The sequence below is a fragment of the Bufo bufo genome, chromosome 8 (assembly GCF_905171765.1).
Source record: "Bufo bufo chromosome 8, aBufBuf1.1, whole genome shotgun sequence".
NCBI classification, from domain to species: Eukaryota; Metazoa; Chordata; class Amphibia; order Anura; family Bufonidae; genus Bufo; species Bufo bufo.
The window spans coordinates 205,212,669-205,238,099 of NC_053396.1; the positions used below are offsets into that span (position 1 = coordinate 205,212,669).

Sequence of the window (25,431 nt, forward strand, 5' to 3'; positions counted from 1 at the left end):
CTCCTCCTCTGATGTTCCAGTCCGACATCCACTGGACATATCGAGATGCCTCCAGATCTATGTGGATAGATCCAGAGAATTCAGGATAGATGAGAACCTCTTCATCCTGTTTGCCGGTAAGTCTAAAGGCCGCAAGGCGTCTAAAACTACTATTAGTCGCTGGATCAAGGAAGCCATTAGGGAAGTTTTCACCTCCCAATCCTTAGATCCTCCGGAGTTTGTGAGGGCCCATTCTACTAGGGCCGTAGCTACCTCTGTCGCGGAGAGAAGTCTTCTCCCCCTAGGGTTGATCTGTAAGGCGGCTCCCTGGAGCTCTGAATAAACCTTCATCTCCCATTATAGAATAGATGCTAAGGTAGCAGAGTTTTCGGCTTTTGGGCAGACAGTTCTTACTTCTGCCGGGCATGAGGACCCTCCCTAGGGGATTCTTCTTGCTATCTCCCCATCTGTGCTGCTGGTGGGACGTAAGAGAATCGTTAATTTCTAATAATAATTTGTTTTCCCTTAGTCCCAACAGCAGCACACAAATTTTCCCGCCCTAAGTACCTTTTCTTGGTATAAACACGCTGGGCTGGGGGGCGAACCCCTCCCTTTAAGGGAGCTGGAGTTCTTCTATTGGTTATTCTTTGGGCTCATTAAAAATTCAGCCGGTCCTACCAGTCCACGGGGGGCAGTTAACCCCATCTGTGCTGCTGTTGGGACTAAGGGAAAACAAATTATCGTTAGAAATTAACGATTACTGCTTTATTGACAAGACATAAGAGAACACAATAACTCCACAAGCACTTATACTACTCAATTGTAGGGAAAATAGTAAAAGATATTTGGGGAAAAAAAGGCATACCAGTGTCAACAGAGGTGCGAGTAGAAGCTCTGTGGAGATAAGCTGTGTGAAAGGACTTTCAAGGGTCTACAGGAAACTTGTTCAGGAGATTTAAGTCTTACAGTGCCTGAACATATATTGAAAACAGTCTGTAAGAAGAGCATCACATCCCACTAAGGACATTGTGGAAATTATAGCTGAGATTGGATAACATTGCACAGAGTTGCTCATAGAAAGCCATGGGCCCATTTTCATCAAAGAATATGAGACCCACAATCCGCATACCCACAGCTATGCACCAAATGCAGATTTTTGGATCATGAGGTGGCTGTTGGTGCGGATCGTGCAAATTTTCTGCGTGACCTATTGTTCTGTGAATGACCACATCTAGTTAGATTGAACCGCGTTTCATCAGATATGTATTGCAATGGGTCCAAATGTTTGTCTATAATGATAAGCGCACGGGTTCATCCCACTACGAACTAACTATCTTTACTGTGACCGAGGGACTGTCTTTATAGTGCTGCTAGGCCAGAATAAGATGGATTTGTAATAAGTTGTGGTGTGCACCACAATCCCAGATTCATTATTGAATAGAATGAATTATTGAGTATATTTGCGCCTTTCGCGACTACTCACAATAACGTTGAATGCGGGAGATTAAAATGGTCTCGCAAGACCGGTGCCCATTGGAAACAATACATTTTAACAGCGCCTCGGCCACGGTAAAGATAATGTGATGAATGAATCAGGTTCGTCTGTAGCAACGCAAACCGATTCGCCCACCACTATCCATCTACCATCATATTCATCAGCCGATGGCAATGCACCGCACGATTTTGTTTATCCCCCTCCTCTAACTCTTGCCCGACCGACACTCGGGATGGCTTCAGGCGAAGCGATTCCAGTACAGGCTGACATGTTGTTTCGTTGAAATTTGTCTGTGGGAATAATCCTTGCTGCAATTTCCTCTGGTTTCTCACAATCCTCTCCTGGATGTCTGCCACAACGACGGGCGTTCAAAACCCTCCGTCTATTGTTTTTGGTATCAGGCTCAGCAATAGATCCTGCATTACGCCACTTCTGCACCAAACCACATGTACTGCTTTTTGCTAGAACGAGAAGGTCCGGAAATTGACCAAGAAAACAATCCTGTGTCTCTGTGAATGAGCCTGTGCGGACATCGGTCTCCACTGACACAATTCTTTGTTGGAATGGAATACGACAAGTTGTAGACCCTCTCAAACACAACACTACTGGCATTGCCAAAGGGAACCGCTCAACTGGCAGGGAAGGATACCATGGGCCTCACTCATTTATCAAACTGCTGTAGTAAAATGAAAGCTGGTTAATTTGGGCAACAGAGACAGTTTCACTGCAAGATAGTATGGATGAATGGGGCCTCATAAGCATTTTCCTGTGGATGAAGGGAGACCAAGGTCTTTTTTTCATGACCCACCTCATAGTTGTGTGAAGAAGTATACTCTACACTTTCAAATGAGCACCTGGATCTGAATAATTTTATAATTGCGTGTAATACAAAATGTAGTATAACAAGTGAGCTATTCAACAAATTGTATCTGTAGAGCGCCATCTGCTGTTTGTTCTTTTGCTTTCCATTTTTGTCCGTCTCACTGAGGTGGTCGCGCGAAGTCATTTTAAATCTTCAACTGTCACCAGCCATATGTTCTGTTAGAAGCTGTGGCAGTTACAGGGATAGAGCTGCAGCAGAAAGGACACCCCCCTTTTACCTGCCAGGCTGAAGATAATCTGGCAGAACAATCGGAGCAATGAATGGAGAGATCTCCAGAGCCGCATGAGGTACAGGGCTGGTTCTGGTTTTGTTACAAAGATATTGCCATGTACGACGTGATGCCTGATTTAGATTTTTTTACGTCAATCATGGTATAACACCTTTAAATGAGGAAATATTATAATTACATACTATATATATATATATTCCATACTATATACATACTATATATATATATATTCCATACCTAGATAATCTTCCCGTTCACTGTCCTCCTTAATGTTCAGAATTTCTCTGATCCTCTTCACCTCCACAGTAGGGTCTCCACCCATATTACGTTTTCCTAAGGGGATGAAAGATAAATGTTGTGAAGAGGAGATGATGGCAAAGAATGTGTTTGCAGTGACATGAAGATCTGCCTGTGCGAGTAAGGATAAAGTACTGGCTGCAGACTTTAGGGTTTGTTCATCTTTCAGGGGGCTTACTGCCAGACTACCCCATGTGGCTGTACCTGTTGAGGGAAGCATGCTTATCTGCTCTCCACCACTGGGTTCCCCTCTGCCACTGCTTCGCACCAGTCTCCTCCTGTCAACATCCTGTTTGATGCAAGTCACATGGCAGCTGCAGCCAATGACTGGTGGCACCATGCATCACATGACCCAGTGACATGACACATGGAGGACAGGTCATAACTGCAACCAGTCATGACCAAGTCAAACAGGATGTTGACATGGGAAGACCGTGAGAGTCATGCGACGATCTGCAACCCAGAGGTAGGGGAGAAATAGGCAAGCATCTCCTTTCAGGTCTGGCCACATGGGGGACGGGGTGTCTGGCAGAAAGTTCCCCCTGAAAATGAACAACCCCTTTAAGGAGGAAGATGAGAAAAGTATTGGACTGAGGTCTCTTTAGACCCCAGAGAAGATGATTTCATTACATGCACAGGACACATTATCAATAAGTTAATCATCATCATCTAGTAGGTTATTTGTGAATCATCCCAAATAAATAGACCCTAGTGACAAGTGACCTCCAAGTGGGACTGTTTTCTGCTAGAAATCTGGGACCTATGATATTGTCAACTCCTGGACCACTGGAAGATCCAATGGTATTCCAGAGGTCTGGTCTGAACCTGGCTGAGAATCTGAAGGAGCAGTGGCTATGAATTGAAGAGGAAAGGAAAGAAACAAGGTCGAGATGGTATTTGTGGGGACAAAGACGATTTTAAAGAGTATTCTGAGGGAGCAACTATGACCTGATACTTACCATGTGTGAGCAGCATGATAACATTTTTTGTTTTCAGGAAAGTGTCAGGATCTCTAACATTTTGTAGAGACAACATTTCGTAAACTTTAGTCAGAGCTGCCTTAGTATTTGCTCCCTGTGTATCTCTATGCTCTGTAAGATAAAAAATGTAAAGGCAGAGGTAATACAGGTGGTCTTCAGGTGTTCTCATAATAAGGCTAGGGCAAATCTAAATATTTCAAGGCTTCAGCAGTGAAACAGCTGTCAAAAAGCCCAGAGGGACAATTAAAGTGGTTTTCCATTTTGGACAATCCATACTTAGAAGGGCCCATTTAAAATAAGATTACAAAGTGTCCTCGTGCTAAAACCTTCAGTGACCGCATGTAATCTGTGGGGGAAGTCTGGCAGTAAGTGCTCAGTTCTCCTACAGTGCCACCACTGGAGGAAATAAGCATTACACTCTGTCCATACAATGTATGAGATGTCAGTATAATGTAACACAGGCTAGGTCCTATAAAGCGAGAGACCCTCTATGTATAAGCTCTCCTCTCTAATCAAGAGATGAGGATCCTAAACAGGGTAGGGTATATAAAATGGGTTTTCTAAACTGGAAAACCCCTTTTACTTCATGGACTTAGAGTATATTAGTACTTGGCTGATGTTCTGTGATTGGCTTTGTGACCTTGAATCCTTTGTACAATTATTGGGAAAACAACATGAAATCCATTACCTAAATATTGAAATGCATTTATCCGTTCAACGACCTGGTAAGCCTCTATACTCTCTTCTTCAGAGAGCTCAATGATGGGTTTTGCCTCTGTGGCGTACGAGATGATAGAATAGCGAGGGGTAAAATCAAAGCTGCTCATCTGTGGAGATGAAAATATGCATATTGTATATATCAGACCAGCTCATATAAAGCAAAAGGAAATGAGACCAATAATGTGTCCCACAACATCCAGTTTCAGCCATCAATTATCAAAAGCAAGTTGGAACATGAAGCCAATGCCTGACAGGTTGCTGTAGGAAACAGCTCCATTGTGTAATAAGTGTCCTCAGATATATCAGTATAGTACGTAATGGAGCAAAAAACACATTTTCATGTGGCTGAGTCTACTTCAATTAAATGGCCAATGGGGAGGTGGGAAGTTAACTACAGTAAGAACTCCTCTTGGAGGACTCCTCAGAGCAGTGTCCTCCTGACTGCAGAGGTTATACTATAGAGACTCCGCCGCATAGCAATTTTTGGATGATGTATAAAGATGTGCTCCAGTTCTCCTGAAGCCCATTTCTAGCCTCTGGGCCATCGTAGAAGCAGGACCCTTTGATCAATGTTTATTTCTGTACTTCTGCACCCAATTATGGATCATAATAGGGTCAGTTTAGGTGGCCACCTTAGTTCAAGGGCTTCCAGAGGCTTCACAGCCTGGGAATTGTGCTTTCATTCCAGTTTTTCTTGTGAATTGACTCAAAAGACACAACAAAACTGCTTTGTACAATGGTCTCATTCACCAAGGCTTGATGCATGATGTGATTTTACTGCATTTTACACGGAACATGGAAAAAAAACACAACTGAACTGCATTGTGCAATGTTCTGGAGGACCTTAAAGGGTTTCTATCACTTCGTATGACATATTTAGGTGTCAGACACTAGCGATCCGCTAGTGTCTGCTCTAACAAACCATCCTAATATGATAGGCTTTGGGGCAGCCGTTTTGCTAAAACAACAACTTATATCTATATGCTAATGAGCCTCTAGGTGCTATGGGGGCGTCATTAGCACCTAGAGGCTCCGTCTACCTTCATAAACTGTCGCCGCCCAGCGCGTCCCTCCAGCCCGCCCATCTCCTGCTGAATGCGATCCTCGCCGTGCGCGTCTCTGTTCTGCGCATGCGCAGTGAATGTCTGACCGCTTCCCTGCTCAGACATCTCCACTGCGCCTGTTCCTCGGAGCACTATGATGTCATCGGCGCAGGCGCAGTGGAGATGTCTGAGCAGGGAAGCGGTCAGACATTCACTGCGCATGCGCAGAACAGAGACGCGCACGGCGAGGATCGCATTCAGCAGGAGATGGGCGGGCTGGAGGGACGCGCTGGGCGGCGACAGTTTATGAAGGTAGACGGAGCCTCTAGGTGCTAATGACGCCCCCATAGCACCTAGAGGCTCATTAGCATATAGATATAAGTTGTTATTTTAGAAAAACGGCTGCCCCAAAACCTATCATAATAGGATGGTTTGTTAGAGCAGACACTAGCGGATCGCTAGTGTCTGACACCTAAATATGTCATACGAAGTGATAGAAACCCTTTAAGAAAGATCTGCATACGGACACATGACAATGCCTCTGAGCTAGGCCTCAACCTCACCAGAGTACTCCAGAGAGAAGGAAATCAGATGGTCTAGAACCCACAAGGCCATGCATCAGATTCAAATAGCACGGTTCTGGAGGAAAGACCTCGCTGCTCTGATAGGGAATACTGCAAAGGCACCCTACTAGCATTTGAGACAGTTTATCTTAGTTCTGCACCCCTCATTTTGGGAATTGCAGAAGCACTTAAAGGGCATCTGTCAGCAGATTTGTACCTATGACACTAGCTGACCTGATGCATGTGCAATGGGCAGATACAGGCTGTGCAATGGTAACGCCCCCGTTGCTCCTAGAGGCTCATTTGTATATATTAAAACATCATCTTTCTCAGCAATACGGGCACATATGAACATGGGACAACACAGATGTCTTCAGCTGCCAAGCGCATATGTAACAGGTCAGCCAGTGTCATAGGGACAAAACTGCTGACAGATTTTCTTTAATGAGGAAACCCTTTGCATGCGAGTGGTTCTGAGAGGTTTTAGAGAGAGATAGAGGGAGAGAGTACTGCAACCTCCATCATTGTTGCTGTCTATATGCTACTACTGGGAAAGGATCACACTGTGATATATGCTTTGGGACTGCGCCTTGTTTCTCTTTGATTTACTACTACTCCCATTTTGCATTTTAGTAAAAAGAGAAAATTTATACAAGCCAACGAACCTGGTTACTGACTCCACCAAACATACACCGACCCTTAACATCAGCTCTGCCTTCACTGCATGGCTCCAGGGATCACTAGGGGAGTCTGTGAACTGTGAGTACTGCTACCCCTACCAGAGCCACTACCACTCCCGCCCTCCTTGCCCTACACCTTCCCTGCAGGTTGTGGCAAGAGTAGTCTAAGAGGATAGATGCCATAACTTTGTATATGCTCTCCATACCTTTTCTATGAACACTTCACTTGCTTCCTTAGCGATGTTGAAGTTGTCTTCTCCTACATTTGCAGAGGCATCAAGAATAATGAAGATATTTATGAGACCTCCTGTCGTCACTCTTATTGTTCTGCGATTCCACTCTGTGCATAGAATAAAATAAAAGTTACCAAGGAAAGTGTGACAGGTGGTAGAGGCCCCTGCAATGTCTAGACTCATAATTTATTGATCCTTTACCAGAACATAAGTGACCCAGTGTCCACCAGAACCAGTAAATATAGTTCATGGGTATCAGTAGGAATAGCTCCAAACAGATCACCTCACAGACAGTAGGAAGAGCTTTCATTTTAATTTCTGGAGCTTCCCCAAAGAAATAACTAATTTAATGCAAACCTTTGAGGAGGAGTTCCAAGGTGGAGAGGAGCAGACGAGTATGAATTTTTCCACAGGTTCTGCAGGCTAAGGTTAAAATGCAAAAAACCCCAAAAACTGCAGAGCTGTATTGAACAGGTTGTCCTACCGATAATTGTTACGTTAGATCAGGCAAAATAGAACAAGGTCTAATTTCAAATCACTAGAAAAAATGCTCCTGTTTGTGGTTATTGCTGTTACCATGCCCCCTCCGATCCTTGATTCCCTCTCAGAAAGTCCACCTAATGAGTCCAGTGCTGGTGGTCATGTTAGGTGGGGAGATGGCTCCTGGCAGGCTCGGACTGGCCCACAGGGGTACAGGGGAAACCCCTGGTGGGCCCCTGAGCAAGGTAGGCCCCTAGTCTCCCACCCCCTGCACAAGTGGCACATAACACAGTAGACGTACTGCACTACATACATATATTCAATATACAGCACCTCAACCAGCCTATGCTCATATAAAAAACTTGTTAAATTATATTCGAATCTATCCATATGGTGGGCGCCCAAAATAAATTTTACTGGTGGGCCCTAGGTACCCCAGTCCGACACTGGCTCCTGGTTAAATAATTATTGTGATTTTATTGTGTGTTTGTATTTGCACTGCATTTTTTATAAAGCATGACCAGTTTATATGGTTACGCTGCCACGTAGCCATTGTGTAACCATCGTGGCCATGTCGATCCTTTCATTTGCCAAAGGAACCCTGAAAAATGAAAGTTGGTATCTGATTGTTTGCTACGGCAACTAAGCTAGTTTTCCTTTGCACCAGTTTTGATAAATCTCATTTTGTTTTGGTGGTATGGTTGGTGCATTTTATTTTAAATGTACAGCAGTTTTCTGGTATTGGTATGGTTGCTACCTTAATAAATATAGGACAAGTCTACACAAAAAAGGAGCTGTGTTCCTGGAATCAAACTCACAACCTTTTACATTCAAGTCAAAGAATCTAACCCTTGAGCTATAGAGCTCAATGCTACTAAGGAAAAGATTTTCTATGGCTAAAACCTCTGTAGTATTTTTCCCATGTAATATGTTTTCACATATACGATGTATTGTATCTAAAAAAAAAAACTAATTTTGGAGACAATATATGCAGTGGCCGGGTTTGGGGTAGCCCCAACGCTATGCTGGGTTGTTGCTTTCCGGAAATAATGGTAAGGCGTGGCGAAACCCAATGGGAAATAAGTCCAGAGAGTCAGGGTCTGCAGTAAACCAGTGTGCTTCTTTATTGGAGGAATTCAGGTGCAAAACAATACATTTGAGGCATAGGCCTGGCTTTTCCAGTCTCCTCCCTGGCAGAAGAAGGTTTTGTGCTCAGGAAAGGCCCGAGCTAGCTGTCCCTCTCTCAGATGGCTGGTACCCTGGCAAAAGGCTGGAGGCCCACGGTCTGTGCATAGTAGTACGGGTGGCACCAGGAATTCAAAAGGACAGTCTGTCTGGTTTTGGTGGTACACAAGTCTGGCTTTTTCCCTCCAAAACATGCTCATCTTTAGACCCTATGGTAGCTGTGGAATTACCAGCTTCTCATTATTAGCTAGAAAGTCCCAAAAGTCTCTCAGTATTTATTACCCCTTTCAACAGTGCTAGGCAAACTGTCACGGCCTATGGTGTGTGCTGGGACACTGTTGCTACACTTGCGGTTGCCCGCGGCAACATGTTGCTGTGTGTGTGCATGCAGTGGCAGTGTCTCGGCCTTCTCGGTGATTGCCGTGACATGGTTGCCACGCATGTTGTTGCCTGCGGCAACGGGTAGCTTTCTATGCTTGTGTGTGCACTTCGCCTTTAAGTGGCTTCCTTCCCTTGTCTGGTGTTGGAAGGGTTAACTCCCTTCCTAGTGTTTTGTTAACACTGGGTTTATGTGTGTGTGTGTGTGTGTGGCTGCTTGGGCTATTTAGCCTCTGCTGGATGCCTGAAGCTGAGGGGTACTCCAGCTATGGTGTATGCTGGAGTTATCCTCCTGGTCTTCATATTCCATCTGTCCAGTGAGGGCCACCCTTGTGGTCATAGATGTTAGATGTTTTTATGGTGTTTCACGTTTATTGCAGCTATGGGTGTCCTGGGTTCCTGTGTGGTTTTTGGTGTGTGCTGTGTCCTTTACTGTTGGTGGGGACACCAGCACTTGTGCACGGGTTCCAGTCAGTGTGTCTGTGGCAGGTAAGTGTGTTACTGGTTTCACTTACCTGCCATCTCCTTATAGCTGTATGTGTTCCCCTCTCCTTGCAGCCTGGCCTCAGATAGAGACTCCTGTTCCTCCATGACTGGGATGAACAGGTTGTCTCTCCCCTGCTCCTAAGTGAGGGATTACCAGGGCGACTTAGGGTTTCTAGGAATACAGTAAGGAGTCACGGAGAGGATTAGGGATGCAGTAGGAGGTGACCTGCTCCCAGTGCAGTTTCTAGGTAAAATTTCTCTCAGGGCGAGTGTCAAAAAAACTCCCCCCCCCCTCAAAACTGCTCGATGAAATAAGTGTCTCCCCATTGTAAAAAATGTGGAACCACATTGCACGGACGGTCACAGTGACCCACAATCTCAGGCTCTCACTCACAGCAGGCTTCTTTCTCAGCACTGCTCCGGGCGGGCGGTAACAGGCAGGCAGTGCGGGCGGCGGTGCTCACCGCACTTACTGTACGTCACGCGGCGCGTGACGTACAGTGAGTGAGCGCCGCCGCCCGCACTGCCTGCCTGTGGGGGGACATTATTTTTAATAAGGATCACTATGGACATTATTTAGAATGGAGGCTGCTGTGGGTGTCATTATAACTGTATAATGTCTGATAGGCCTAGTCCTGAGTTATATTACCCTGCCCTGTATAATAATGTACCCTGATACCCCTTAGTTATATTACCCCAGCCGGGTAATATAACTAAGGGGTATCAGGGATGGGTACATTATTATACAGGCAGGGCCGGATTAACGTAGGGGCTGATGGAGCTGCAGCTCCAGGCCCCTACCACAAAATAGGCCCATCTGCCAGCCAAAAGGCCGTCGGGAGCTAAAAGTCCTCTGTTGTACACAGCGCAGCGTCACACAGCACACAGACAATGCACTGACACTCACCTCACGCTGGCAGCAGGAGCCTGAGGGCGGGACTCGGGAGGAGCGTAATATGATCCTAGAGTGGAAGCTGCTTCTGCCAGCCCCTCCCCTCCCCGCCCACCAACCAATCAGAGCAGAGGCAAGGCAAGCACTAGCAGCTCTGAGTCGTCTGAGTAGACTGTTTATCTTTCTAAAGCTAAAGGACCTTTGATGATGTCATCACAGGTCCTGTAAGGGAACTGCACAGTGTAAAGTGTAGTTCCCAGGTTAGAACAGTGCATCTGCCAGGACCTGTGATGACATCATCTTCAACATCACAGGTCCGGCAGAATCTAGCAAAGGAACTGCACCAAAAATGGTGTAGTTCCTAGGTTTCAAAGGTATATCTGCCAGGACCTGTGATGACATCATCACATCATGTGATGACATCATCACAGGTCCTTCAACCCGTAACAGCAAGTATTAGAAGTTCACAAGCAGCTCTGCATTGATCCATACAGACTGGAATAGAGTGGTAAGAGGAGGTCCTCCACTTCTTGTCATTTACCCCCCCCCCCTCCCCCCATGCCCTGTTTTACTCATTGCTCACTCATGTATAATACTTCAGACAGTTACAGTGACCACTACCTCATGTACCTCACACACACACAGTGACCATAATGTATAACTGACCACATATTTCTGTAAACACTGCATCTACAGTATTATACCTTCTATGTCTCACATCAATACACTGCTCTGTGTGTAATATATATATATATACATACACATACACACACACACACACACACACACACACATTACACAGTATTATACATGCAATATGTACAGATATATAGTATATACCGCAGTGCACTGATATGTGAGGTACAAGGTATAATAGATGCAATATGTACAGATATATAGTATATACAGCAGTGTACTGATATGTGAGGTACGAGGTATAATAGATGCAGTGTGTACAGATATATAGTATATACAGCAGTGTACTTATATGTGAGGTATGAGGTGTCAATACACTGCTGTATATACTATATATCTGTACACACTGCATCTATTATACCTCGTACCTCACATATTACACTACTGTATATACTGTACACACTGCATATATTATACCCTGTACCTCACATATCAGAACACTAGGGAATATACTATATACCTGTACACACTGCATCTATTATACCTCTTTTGTGTGCCAGGGCTGTTTTGCAATCCCAATCCGGCCCTGATGGCATAAATTATAAAACGCAGCAGCAAGAATAGTTCATGGAACAAAAGGAGGGGCTATAAAAGGGGAATGGGGGCCCAATTTAGATTCCTGCTATGGGGCCCAGTGATTTTGTTGCAGCAGTGATAAGATTAAGGGACAGGAGCAGAGAGATAAGAGAAGTGACAGATGACACAGAGTTTAGATTACAGGTTGAATTAACCCTTTAGGATCAAATTGGCTTCTCAGGAGATATATATGTTAAAGGCATCTCGTTCAGTAGCTATATAACTAAGGGTGGGTTCACATCTCCTTTATGGATTCCATTAAGTGGGGACTGTGGGGACTATTTTATTATCAGCCAGTGACTGTGTTACTGTAATACTGTTATCAATTCAGCACATAGTTTTCCCTGTGCATTCACATTTCACTTCACTTGGTTCGTTGTACTACTGTCAGTGTCAGACTGTTGTCACTGTGGGTAACAATGCACAACAGACAACAATGCACACCACAGTGACAGCTCCTGAGTCCTCCTGTCCGGCGTCAGCCTCAGCTTCCCTTCACTATTCACTATCACTATAATCAATCACTCTTCCTGATCCTGACTCACTCATTAGAGAGCTGAAGAGCAGCAAGTGAATCGGATGGATAGCATCTGCGCATGCGCACTGGCACCTAGAGTCTTCGGTTCACTTGCGAGTCAGCTCAGCAGTCAGTGACTCAGCGAGTGAACCGAAGATCCGATTTATCTGAAAGATCCGAACTTCCCATCACTATTGTACACAGCGCAGCATGCAGGAGGGATAACCGCGGGCGCACTGAGGTCATATCTGGCGGGCCGCGGCATTACAGGAACAGCACCAGCTGCTCTGACGTCCTGCCGCCGGATATACGTCACAGGATATCCGGCGGCAGGACGTCAGAGCAGCTGGTGCGGTTCCTGTAATGCCGGCCCGCCGGATATGACCTCAGTGCGCCCGCGGTTATCCCTCCTGCACGCTGCGCTGTGTACAACCTGCTCAGCAGTTTCGACCAGCACACGGCCCACATCGCTCAGCCACACCAGCCCGCGAGACAGCAGGAGCTTCTGGAGCAGGGCAGGTATCAGATAAACTCATCCAGTTGGAAGGGAGGGCAATCATAGTGCTGTTATGATTTATGGACACAGCTCTCAGCATGCTTAGCCAGCCTTCTATCTGGCTGTTTCTGAGCCTGTGGACTGTGACTCTCAAGAAGCACAGCCAGATAGAAGGCTGGCTAAGCATGCTGAGAGCTGTATCCATAAATCATAACAGCACTATGGAAATTACTGTTTCTAGCTGCTATTGTCCACAGTCCACAGCAGCTAGAAAACAGTAATCTTCATAGTCATGTTAAATGATCACTATAGTGTCAGGAAAACAAAGCGGTTTTCCTGACACTATAGTGCCCTGAGGATGCCCCCACCCTCAGGGTCCCCCTCCCGTGGTCCCCCTCCATGTTGCCAAGATAGACGCCAAATGAGGGGTAGTTGCAGGAACAAAATACTTTAATGGTATCGATAAAATATATATGTAATTAAGACACTGAGTGCAGTTCCATAAAAAGGCCCAGCAAAATCCTCAGCACCAGGCCCATGATGCTCTTAATCCGGCCCTGTATACAGGGCATGGGCAGGGTGATATAACTCAGCTCAGGACTAGGCCTATCAGACATTATACAGTTATAATGAGTAATGACACCAACAGCAGCCTCCATTCTAAATAATGTCCATACTGATCCTTATTAAACTTAATGTCCCCCACAGTGACAGTGGCCCCCATTTTCATGTCTCCCACAGTGGCCCCCCCATTGTAATTAGTGTCCCCCCATTGTAGTTAATGCCCCCCCCCCCCCCATTGTAATTAATGCCCCCCCAGACCATCACTCACCTCACAGCAGGCATCAGCACTGCTCAGGGGCTCAGGGCGGGCGGTAACAGGCAGGCAGTGCGGCGCTCACTCACTCACTGTATGTCACACGCCTGCGCCGCCTAGTGGGAGGAGCAGGCGCGTGACGTCAGTAAGTGCCGCCCGCACTGTCTGAAGAGTGAGAGGACTCGGCACTCGGGCACAGGTCAGGCGAGATGTCAGAGGGAGGCAGGGCCGGTGCGAGGATTTTTGCCGCCCTAGGCAAGATAAAAATTGCCGCCCCCCCCCTTATCAGACATCACATATGTTCCACCCCTTTCTCAGCTTTTAAATTAAAATAACTGCTATGCTTCCCTTACGGTTAATCCAGCTTCTTGTAGCTGTCTTTTTGCGGAATGGAATTGCGGACCCATACATTTCTATGGGGCCGCAATTCCGATCCTGAAAAAAATAGAACATGTCCTATTCTTGTCCACAATAGCGGACAAGAATAGGCATATTCTCTTAGTGCCGGCAATGTGCGGTCCGCAAAATGCGGAACGCACATTGCCGCTGTCCGTGTTTTGTGGATCCGCAAAACACATACGGACGTGTGAATGGACCCTAAATGTGAGGTAAATTAGTTTCCAATGTAGTATTAATAACTAAACAATTACATAATAAACATATTGCATTGTCTACTTACCACCAGGACAATAAGATGATCTGGTCTCTGGCTGCAGTCTGGCTCTGGGGACTCCCTTGTCACTCTCTTCTACCCCCCCCCCCCCCCCCCTTGTCACTCATTAACATTTTCCCTCCCTTGTCATTCATTTCAATCCCCCCCCCCTTGTCATTCATTTCCATTCCCCCCCCTTGTCACTCATTTCCATCCCCCCCCTTGTCACTCATTTCCATCCCCCCCCCTTGTCACTCATTTCCATCCCCCCCCTTGTCATTCATTTCCATTCCCCCCCCCTTGTCATTTATTTCCATTCCCCCCCCTTGTCACTCATTTCCATCCCCCCCCTTGTCACTCATTTCCATCCCCCCCTTGTCACTCATTTCCATCCCCCCCCCTTGTCACTCATTTCCATCCCCCCCCTTGTCACTCATTTCCATCCCCCCCTTGTCACTCATTTCCATCCCCCCCCTTGTCATTCATTTCCATCCCCCCCCTTGTCACTCATTTCCATCCCCCCCCCCCCCGTCACTAATTTCCATTCCCCCCCCCCCCCCCTGTCACTCATTTCCATTCTATTGTCACCTCTAGTGTAGCGTGGCCGAGCTCTGTTCGGTCCGCGGTACAGGAGCATTTGTTTCCTGTACCCGGCCGGACTGAAAGGAAGTGCACACTAAGTGAGCACTTCCTGTCTGTCCGGCCGGGTACAGGAAACAGAAGTTCCAGTACCGCGGACCGACCAGAGCTCGGCCACGTTACATTAACATGAGCACAGAGCAGAGACAGCAGGCAGGAGATTCTTTAGAGGAGCGGCAAGCGCTTAGCCGCTCAGGAGGCGCAGCATGACGGGCGCCGCCGGCCGGCAATTATATATAACCAATTTTTATTTTTTATTTTTTTACACCACACAGGGCGCCCCTGCCGGCGCCCCCCTTCTGCCGGCGCCCCCCTTCTGACAGCGCCCCCCGTCCCGCCCGCCCCTAGAAACGGCCCTGCCTGCTCCCTTATTACTCCTTTTGGCCAGGCTGATCCCCTTTACCCTTTGACACCGCACGGTGGGGGGTTTCCCCCACTCCCTGCCGTGACACAAACACAGTGTAAATGAACAAAATATATGACAACAAACATACATATAAGATGCAGTTACACAGTAGATACACAGTTTGCTAGAATTGAGCCCTATAGCTCAATGGTTAGAGTCTAATGCAAAAGGTTGTGGGTTGCATTGACTGAATGAAATTTAAAAACACAGGGGTGTCCCCAGATGCTTGGGAAAAAAAACACCACCTCAGCATCAAAGCATTGACTCCATATATGGACACAGAGCAGGGACTCCTAAGCCATATATGGAGTCAGAGCAGGGACTCCTAAGCCATATATGGAGTCAGAGCAGGGACTCCTAAGCCATATATGGAGTCAGAGCAGGGACTCCTAAGCCATATATGGACACAGAGCAGGGACTCCTAAGCCATATATGGAGTCAGAGCAGGGACTCCTAAGCCATATATGGACACAGAGCAGGGACTCCTAAGCCATATATGGAGTCAGAGCAGAGACCTGTGTGAGGAGGACACATGGAAGTGCTGTGTCACTCATGAGGACTGGAGGTGAATAGTTTATGTAACCCTAAGTTCACACCTGAGCGTTTTACAGCGCGTTCCTACGCGCTGTAAAACGCTCAACAAGGAGAAACCAATGCTTCCCTATGGGACTGGTTCACATTTTCGCGTTTTACAGTGCGTTCGAACGCGCTGAAAAACGCCTGACGCATAAACAAGTTCTTGAGCTTCTTTGGGGCGTTTTGACGCGCGTTTGCGGCCATAGGACACTGCTGTCAATCACACAAACGCGCGTTTACTATTGCAAAAAACGTGCATAAAAACGTGCGACAAATACGAGCGTAAAACGCGCGTCTCTGAAACGCTCAGGTGTGAAACCAGGGTAAAGGTCTATCTTTCTGCCTAATTTGTTCTTGGGTGTTGGAAAATTTGGCCAACAAGCTCTGTGACAGAGTTAAAGGCACAGCGTCTGGAGCAGTTGGACCAGAAGGAAATGTCCTGGTGGGCGGGCATCATTACAAGTGAAGAGGAGGTCCTTGTTAAAATACCTGCAGTGACCCATCTGAGAATTATCTTATTCACATTTCTAACAATGCAGTTTGGTATATGCTATATTTGAGTGTAGCAAAAATAATACCTCCCAACTTTTGAAAATCACAAAGAGGGACAATAGCAGCCTCCACCCACATTGTATCCCCTCATAGTAGTTATGCCCACATCGTGTCCTCTCACAGTGGTTATACCCACATCGTGTCCTCTCACAGTAGTTATACCCACATCGTGTCCTCTCACAGTAGTTATGCCCACATTGTATCCCCTCATAGTAGTTATGCCCACATCGTATCCCCTCATAGTAGTTATGCCCACATCCTATCCCCTCATAGTAGTTATGCCCACATCGTGTCCTCTCACAGTAGTTATGCCCACATCGTGTCCTCTCACAGTAGTTATGCCCATATCGTGTCCCCTCACAGTGGTTATGCCCACATTGTGTCCCCTCACAGTGGTTATGCCCACATTGTGTCCCCTCACAGTGGTTATGCCCACATTGTGTCCCCTCACAGTGGTTATGCCCACATTGTGTCCCCTCACAGTGGTTATGCCCACGTTGTGTCCCCTCACAGTGGTTATGCCCACATTGTGTCCCCTCACAGTGGTTATGCTCACATTGTGTCCCCTCACAGTGGTTATGCCCACATTGTGTCCCCTCACAGTGGTTATGCCCACATTGTGTCCCCTCACAGTGGTTATGCCCACATTGTGTCCCCTCACAGTGGTTATGCCCACATTGTGTCCCCTCATAGTAGTTATGCCCACATTGTGTCCCCTCATAGTAGTTATATCCACATTGTGTCCTCTCACAGTAGTTATGCCCACATCGTGTCCTCTCACAGTAGTTATGCCCATATCGTGTCCCCTCACAGTGGTTATGCCCACATTGTGTCCCCTCACAGTGGTCAAGCCCAAATCGTGTCCCCTCACAGTAGTTATGCCCAAATCGTGCCCTGTCACAGTAGTTATGCCCATATTGTGCCCTATCACAATGCATTGAATAGCTCACGTTAAACAATAGGCCATGTCCTATTTTTGGCCATTTTTACAGCCAGATGGATCCCATTGAAATCAATGGGGACGTTTTTAACGACTGCTTAGACAGTCGTTAAAAACATGTAGTTCACTATGAGCTTTTAGGGGTTAAAAAAATCAATTACAAACGGACACACTCTCAGTTTTTCATGGCCATATTTCATCTATTTGTGCATCCATTTTCTGGCTGTCCGTTTTGCGTCTGTTTTTCATGGTCCCTGTGTTTTTCATTGAGTCCCCCATAATGTCCCCCAGCATTAATAGTTTCCCCCATAGTGGCTCCCGCAGTAATAAAGTCCACCATAGTGACCCCCAGCTGTAACAATTTTTTCAATAGTGGCCCTAGTAACCCTAGCACTAATAATTCCCCCCCCCCCCAACATTAATAATGTCCCCCATAGAGGCCCCCAGCAGTAAAAAGGTCCCCCATAGTGGCCCCAGCAGTAATGATGGCCACCACAGTGGCCCCCAAGAGTAATAATGTCCCCCATAGTAGCCCCCCCAGCAGTAATAAAGTCCCCTAATGTGGCCCCAGCAGTAATAGATTACCCCATAGTGGCCCTCAGCTGTAATAATGTCTCCAATAGTGGCTCCCAGCAGTAATAAACTCCCCCATAGTGGCCCCCAGCAGTAATAAACTCCCCCATAGTGGCCCCCAGCAGTAATAATGTCCCCAATAGTGGACCCCAGCAGTAATAATGTCTCCAATAGTGGCCTCAGCAGTAATAATGTCCCCAATAGTGGCCCCAGCAGTAATAATGTCTCCAATAGGGGCTCCCAGCTGTAATAATGTCCCCCATTGTGGCCCCAGCAGTAATAGATTACCCCATAGTGGCCCCAGCAGTAATAAAGTCCCCCATAGTGGCCCCCAGCAGTAATAAACTCACCCATACTGGCCCCCAGCAGTAAAAATGTCAACTATAGTAGCCCCCAGCAGTAATGTCCCCAACAGTGGCTTCCAGCAGTAAAAATGTCCACCATAGTGGCCCCCAGCAGTAATAATGTCCCCCATAGCGGCCTCCAGCAGTAAAAATGTCCACCATAGTGGCCGCAGCAGTAATAATGTCCCCCACAGTGGCCCCCAAGAGTAATAATATCCCCCATAGTAGCCCCCCCAGAAATAATAAAATCCCCCCTTGTGGCCCCAGCAGTAATAGATTACCCCATAGTGGCCCTCAGCTGTAATAATGTCCCCCATAGTGGCCCCAGCAGTAATAATGTCTCCAATAGTGGCTCCCAGCAGTAATAAACTCCCCCATAGTGGCCCCCAGCAGTAATAATGTCCCCAATAGTGGCCCCCAGCAGTAATAATGTCCCCCATAGTGGCCCCCAGCAGTAATAATGTCTCCAATAGTGGCCCCCAGCAGTAATAATGTCCCCAATAGTGGCCCCCAGCAGTAATAATGTCCCCCATAGTGGCCCCCAGCAGTAATAATGTCTCCAATAGTGGCCCCCAGCAGTAATAATGGCCCCAAATAGTGGCCCCCAGCAGTAATAATGTTCACCATAGTGGCCCCCAGCAGTAATAATATCCTCCATGGTAGTCCCCAGGAGCATATCTCCCAACTTGTTGGAAGGTCAAAGAGGGACAATTTTGGTTTAATGTGTGAAAGATCCATTTTCCCTTCATATCTATACACACAATAGTTTTCTTTTAAACAATAGCGCAAAAATTTGCAGAATATAGAAATTTAAAAAAATCTAAATTGCATCTAAAAATGTAATAATATACAAAGCGGCTCTTAAATACAGAGAGGAACCAGACAACCATTTTCTGGATTAATATTGTAAATGTAAAAAGGCAAATCTACACTTCAGATCAAAAAGAGGGAGCAAAGAGGGACAAAAAATCACTCACCTCATCCACTTGCACGAGCAGAGGCAGTTGCTCCTCTCCTGATTGTGAAGTATTTGTTAAAAAAACGTCATGTGAATAGCCCCATAGACTTTATTTGGTTCTAAAAATGTCCGTGTGATGGCCGTTATTTAAACCACCGTCACACAGCCATGGAGCCTAAGACACCCATCACCCAAAATACCACTAGGCCGGGACAATACTGGTACTAAATTGCAGCCATCCAACCTGCCTCCATCATCCTTACTGGTGCAAGAAGATTGCACTTAAAATTTGCTGCTAGTGAATATATTTGTCTACGTTGCACTTAGTATAAGAGACTGTTATACGTTTAATTCTGGCCTCCTTCTTCAATACTACATTTCTACTGCACCGATCCCCAGGGAGCAAAGGCCTGAGGGAGTACACCGTGACACAACATCTCATCAGGGCCACTACCACTCCCATTCTCTGCATCAGCTTCTCCAGGGCTCTCTGAAGGTCCTCTTAAAGAGCTACATATAATATCCAAATATCCAGCTCTCCTACCGTCTATTGTATTCAGGGTCAAAGATTCAATTGTTTCATAAAGGGAGAAAGCAAAATTCTCCGCCACTTCCTCTGGGGTATCAAACGTATTCCAATCTATGAAAGACAGAGACACATCAGTCACCTTCAAAAATCACCAGCGATATCGCACTTTTGGATTGTATGATATTAGAAAATTGGGTCAGACTTAGTCCGTTACCCCCCCCTAGAAAGAGCGCCACTGTTATCTATTGGCTGTGTCTGGTATTGCAGCTAACTGATTGGCTGACCCAAGTAAGTCTACTTTCACTCTAGCGGCAGTAGGGTCCAGCAGGGGAACAGCCTGCCGGATCCGTGCTAACACTAGCCCACAGTGCCGCCGAAAGTCTGCTCCAGCCCCATTTACTATAATTGGGGCGGGCCGGGGGTCCGGCCGCATCGCGGCAAACAAGCCGAGAGGCGGCCAGACAAAAACCGCAGTGTGTTGTAGTTTTATAGTGTATGTATGTATATGTATGTTATAGTTAATGGGGCATGGTGCGCTAGCGTTAGCACGGATCCATCCAGCAGGCTGTTCCCCCCCCCTGACCCTGCAGCCGCCGTTTTGTCTGGGGAACAGTAATCAGGAGAAATAAAATGGCCATTGTCCTATTAGTACACACAAAACCTGTCCTAATCACAGAGGATTACAAGATACTTCACAACACTGAGATAAAGAGCTGCCTAATCCTCCTCTCCTATTTGTCAGGGATGATGATCCTGAACACAGCTGATAAGATCTTCAGCTGAATCTCTGTAGGAATGGAGTTCATGAGGAGACATGAAGTACAGAGAGGAGGTGGGGATGTGACTAATGAGCAGCAGCACTTGTATGCAGTGTCCATTACCACAGCCCCACATTACCACAGTATGTCCTGTCCGTCCTCTCTGTACTTCATGTCTCCTCATGAACTCCATTCCTACAAAGATTCAGCTGAAGAGCCTATCAGCTGTATTCAGGATCATAACAAGTAGAGCAGAGAGGAGGATGAGGCAGTGTTGTGAAGTAACTTGTCATCCTGTGTGATTAGGACAGGTTTTGTGTGAACTAATAGGACAGCGGCCTTTTTATTTCTCCTAATGATTGCTCCCCAGACAAAACAAGCCATCATAACTAATGAAAGGCTGGGTAATAGTGGGCGATGTATGCTTGGCCAGGATGCGTACGTCATCTGAGATCCACTCCTTCAAATGGAAGTGCATCACACTTCAAACAGTGCCCTCACCATTATGTAGTAAAGGAGAAGCCTCTTGACCTCATTCAAGTACCTGATGTTACTCCTGTCCTTTGTGAAGACAACCTAGGTACCACAGTATTTTGTACTACAAGTGATGACAATATATTGACAATATATTTATAATAAAGTAATATTTAAGCATTTTCATTTTCTTAATTCCTGGAGAACCCCTTTAAGTATGCTTAGGTGTGCTACATAATGGTGCCATACATGGACATACTGAATACAGTAAAGCATCTTACATCTGCAGGACGGTTCAGCTCCGGACCAGCGCTTGCTCTCCATACATACTCTCTCCTTCGAGCCGAACATCTGCAGCCCCTTCTCACATTTGTATGTCACTTTAATTCCAATATTGTAGAAAGTACCTACTTTTGTGGCCCCAAGAGGAATCCCTGGGTCTGGACAGTCACCCTCTGTGTGGGGGTAGGGAAAGCAAAGGACATGTTAATGTGGTGTGGAAATGTCAGGAGAGATCCATACAGAAGAAAAGAGAGAACAAGAGTGTTAGATTAGAATTCATTTCCATCATACAGAGCATGACCACAACAGATAATACACCCAATAAATCACGTTTTGTTCTTCCAAGCTGCAGACAAGCCTATCCTTTGCTGCTGTCATTCGTCAGGGCTGGCATCAGGAATGAATGAGGGTAGACATCTGCATTGTACTTTCACAATAAAGCTGCAATGTATAATGATCCCAAATGTGTGGTGATTTTGCCACTCTAGAAGGACCTGCACAAGTCTTATGGTCATATGTGTGCAGGTCCTCAAGTCAATGAGTAGAGATGCAAAGCCCCAGAGAAGAGGAGAGTGTGAGCTGTTCTGTGCAAGTGTCGGGAGTCTGTATTTATATTGTCACGGATGGTGTACAGGAAACAAGACAATGCAATATAATCAATGACTCACTGGATCCACAACTAAGGAACAAAAGGGAGAGCCCTGCATGGACCTGGCAGACTCTCCCTGACTGCTCAGCCTATGCGAACACCCCAAAGGTGAATGGTCGAATATCCACGTACCTCGACTATCTAACACCTGAAGACCCTACAATAGTGAGGGGACACGACCACCGGCTCCCTACACAGACACGGAGGGAGTCAGGGTCACCTGGATCCAGCAGACAGAAAATCACAAATACATATACAGCACTTATCTTGCAGAAGACTGGGAACTAGGAACAGCATGAACACACACTCCAGGAAGTTGTATAAGCCGCACACTACTGCATTATGGGGAGGAATTTAAAGGGAAGCAATCAGTCCAACTGCATGACAGCGGAGATAGGCTAACGAGATGAGGAACTGAAACCAAAACAAAGAAAACTGAAGGAGGAGGTTCTGAACGGTTTCTGTAAGAGCTTCTCAGCTGTCTGGTTGTGACATATATCAGCTTTCTAGTTGTTTGTATGTAATCTGAGGTATGCATTTATTCTGTGTTACATATTTTTGGTTTGTTTTGGTATGTTTTGCTTTCTGTATTTGTCCTGTTTGCTATAATCAGAAGCCAAAATGCCATAGAGAGTTGTCCCACGGTTTATGATTGCATTTTACTCATTGTTGGCTATAAATCATATTTTCAGTTGGCCTTTATTAAAAATATTTAATAATGGATTTTTCAAACTGTGTGACTAGTACTTTCACTTTATGCCGATCCTCTCATAAACCTTATCTCTTAATTACTGAGAGGTCATAAACACTTATTTAAACCACATTCTAATCAGTAAGATAAGAACTCAGCTAGAATGAGTGTTTATGATGTCAGAGGGTAGAGATAAGGAGCCCGTCAGTTCTGGAAAAGAGAGAAAATCCACAGGTGCTACTACATCATCTCAGCGATGTACACAAAAAAAGGATTCCATATTTTTTATGAAGACCAATAGAAAAAAATATTTTTAGTTCAAGATAAGTAGAATGCAATAATAAAGAAAAAATTGCCCCCCAAAGGTGTACATAGCCTTTAAACCCCTACAAAGAAATACTGTTATTACAGGAATGGAAAAATATGTCTACTTTCTTCCCACAACTGTGTCCAGTATTGCAACCCATATCCATTTGAAGGGGTTTTCCCATCACAGCATTTATGGCATATCGCTAGGATATGCCACAAATGTCAGATCGGTGTGGATCTCACCTCTGCTCCTATCTCCAGAACTTAGGCACCGAAATGAAAGAGACCACATTATGCAAGCAAGACCTCCCTCCATTCACCTTTTTTTTTAAAATCCTTTAAACCGCCTTTAAAGTCTGCATTGCTCGTAGTATAAACAGGTCCAGCATTTATTGTACATGTTATATAATATTATTATGTATTTAGCCTGATTTTACATATTACATTATTAGACATTTTTCCTATTTGTACCTTTATCATCACATTTTGCATCAATTCCACTCCATTTTCCGTTTGCCTGACAAGTGCGCTTTTCAGGTCCAGACATTTCAAATCTTTCCCAGCACTCAAAGTTCAGGACGTCCCCGACCAAATATTTTGCTTTCCTGGGATAGAACTCTCCATTTTCAAACACGAATGGTCTGGGGCATTGCACGGCTGTGGGGGGAACACATACAAATAAATGCTCAATATGGAAGCCATGCCTATGCAGAGAGCCCCTGAGGCGCCGATGCAGAGGATGAGAGTGGTAGTGGTTCTAATGAAGATTTTTCATGGTGTAGTACCTCAGGTTGTCGCTCCCTGGGGTCAGTGCAGTTAAGGAGGAACACCCTGTGTTCCCTCTTGACACTCCCTGTAGCCATGAGCTCTATGCCTGATGGTAGCTTGGGGGTGCCCTTGATGTTAATGTTCATGTGCGTGCTAGGCAGGGCACGTAATGGAAGTGCAATGGCCAGCGTGTGGTGATGGTGAGAGTCAGTAACCAGAATAGACCAAAGAAAAATTTCTCTTTAGGCCTCATGCACACGACCATTGTGTGCATCCGTGGCCGTTGTGCCGTTTTCCGTTTTTTTTTGCGGACCCATTGACTTTCAATGGGTCCGTGAAAAAATCGGAAAATGCACCGTTTTGCAGCCGAGACCGTGATCCGTGTATCCTGTCCGTCAAAAAAATATGACCTGTCCTATTTTTTTGACGGACAACGGTTCACGGACCCATTCAAGTCAATGGGTCCGTGAAAGAACACGGATGCACACAAGATTGGCATCCGTGTCCGTGATCCGTGGCCGTAGGTTACTTTCATACAGACGGATCCGAAGATCCGTCTGCATAAAAGCTTTTTCAGAGCTGAGTTTTCACTTCGTGAAAACTCAGATCCGACAGTATATTCTAACACAGAGGCGTTCCCATGGTGATGGGGACGCTTCAGGTTAGAATATACTAAAAGAACTGTATACATGACTGCCCCCTGCTGCCTGGCAGGTGCTGCCAGGCAGCAGGGGGCAGCCCCCCCCCCTGTAGTTAACTCATTGGTGGCCAGTGGGCCCCCCCTCCCTCCCCTGTAGTTAACTCGTTGGTGGCCAGTGGGCCCCCCCTCCCTCCCCTGTAGTTAACTCTTTGTTGTCCAGTGCGGCCGGCCCCCCCTCCCTCCCCTGTAGTTAACTCGTTGGTGGCCAGTGGGCCCCCCCTCCCTCCCCTGTAGTTAACTCTTTGTTGTCCAGTGCGGCCGACCCCCCCTCCCTCCCCTGTAGTTAACTCGTTGCTGGCCAGTGGGCCCCCCTCCCTCCCCTGTAGTTAACTCGTTGGTGGCCAGTGGGCCCCCCTCCCTCCCCTGTAGTTAACTCTTTGTTGTCCAGTGCGGCCAGCCCCCCCCTCCCCTGTAGTTAACTCGTTGGTGGCCAGTGGGCCCTCCCTCCCCCTCCTAATTAAAATCTCCCCCCCTATCATTGGTGGCAGCGGAGAGTACCGATCGGAGTCCCAGTTTAATCGCTGGGGCTCTGATCGGTAACCATGGCAACCAGGACGCTACTGCAGTCCCGGTTGCCATGGTTACTTAGCAATTTGTAGAAGCATTATACTTACCTGCGAGCTGCGATGTCTGTGTCCGGCCGGGAGCTCCTCCTACTGGTAAGTGACAGATCATTAAGCAATGCGCCGCACAGACCTGTCACTTACCAGTAGGAGGAGCTCCCGGGCGGACACAGACATCGCAGCTTGGAGGTAAGTATAATGCTTCTACAAATTGCTAAGTAACCATGGCAACCGGGACTGCAGTAGCGTCCTGGTTGCCATGGTTACCGATCGGAGCCCCAGCGATTAAACTGGGACTCCGATCGGTACTCTCCGCTGCCACCAATGATAGGGGGGGAGATTTTAATTAGGAGGGGGAGGGAGGGCCCACTGGCCACCAACGAGTTAACTACAGGGGAGGGAGGGGGGGGCCGGCCGCACTGGACAACAAAGAGTTAACTACA

General features: G+C 46.5%; 1 protein-coding gene across 1 annotated transcript in view; it reads right to left on the bottom strand.

Annotated features, from left to right (window-relative positions):
- Positions 1-25,431, bottom strand: part of LOC120978195 (complement factor B-like) — a 52,239-nt gene that overhangs the window by 21,072 nt on the left and 5,736 nt on the right. The window contains exons 3-9 of the mRNA XM_040406417.1: positions 23,429-23,614; positions 21,308-21,481; positions 19,810-19,905; positions 7,076-7,209; positions 4,552-4,690; positions 3,843-3,974; positions 2,824-2,919 (exon numbers count right to left, since the gene is read on the bottom strand). Of these exons, the coding sequence (XP_040262351.1) occupies positions 2,824-2,919; positions 3,843-3,974; positions 4,552-4,690; positions 7,076-7,209; positions 19,810-19,905; positions 21,308-21,481; positions 23,429-23,614 (957 nt within the window). The remainder of the gene's footprint in view (positions 1-2,823; positions 2,920-3,842; positions 3,975-4,551; positions 4,691-7,075; positions 7,210-19,809; positions 19,906-21,307; positions 21,482-23,428; positions 23,615-25,431) is intronic.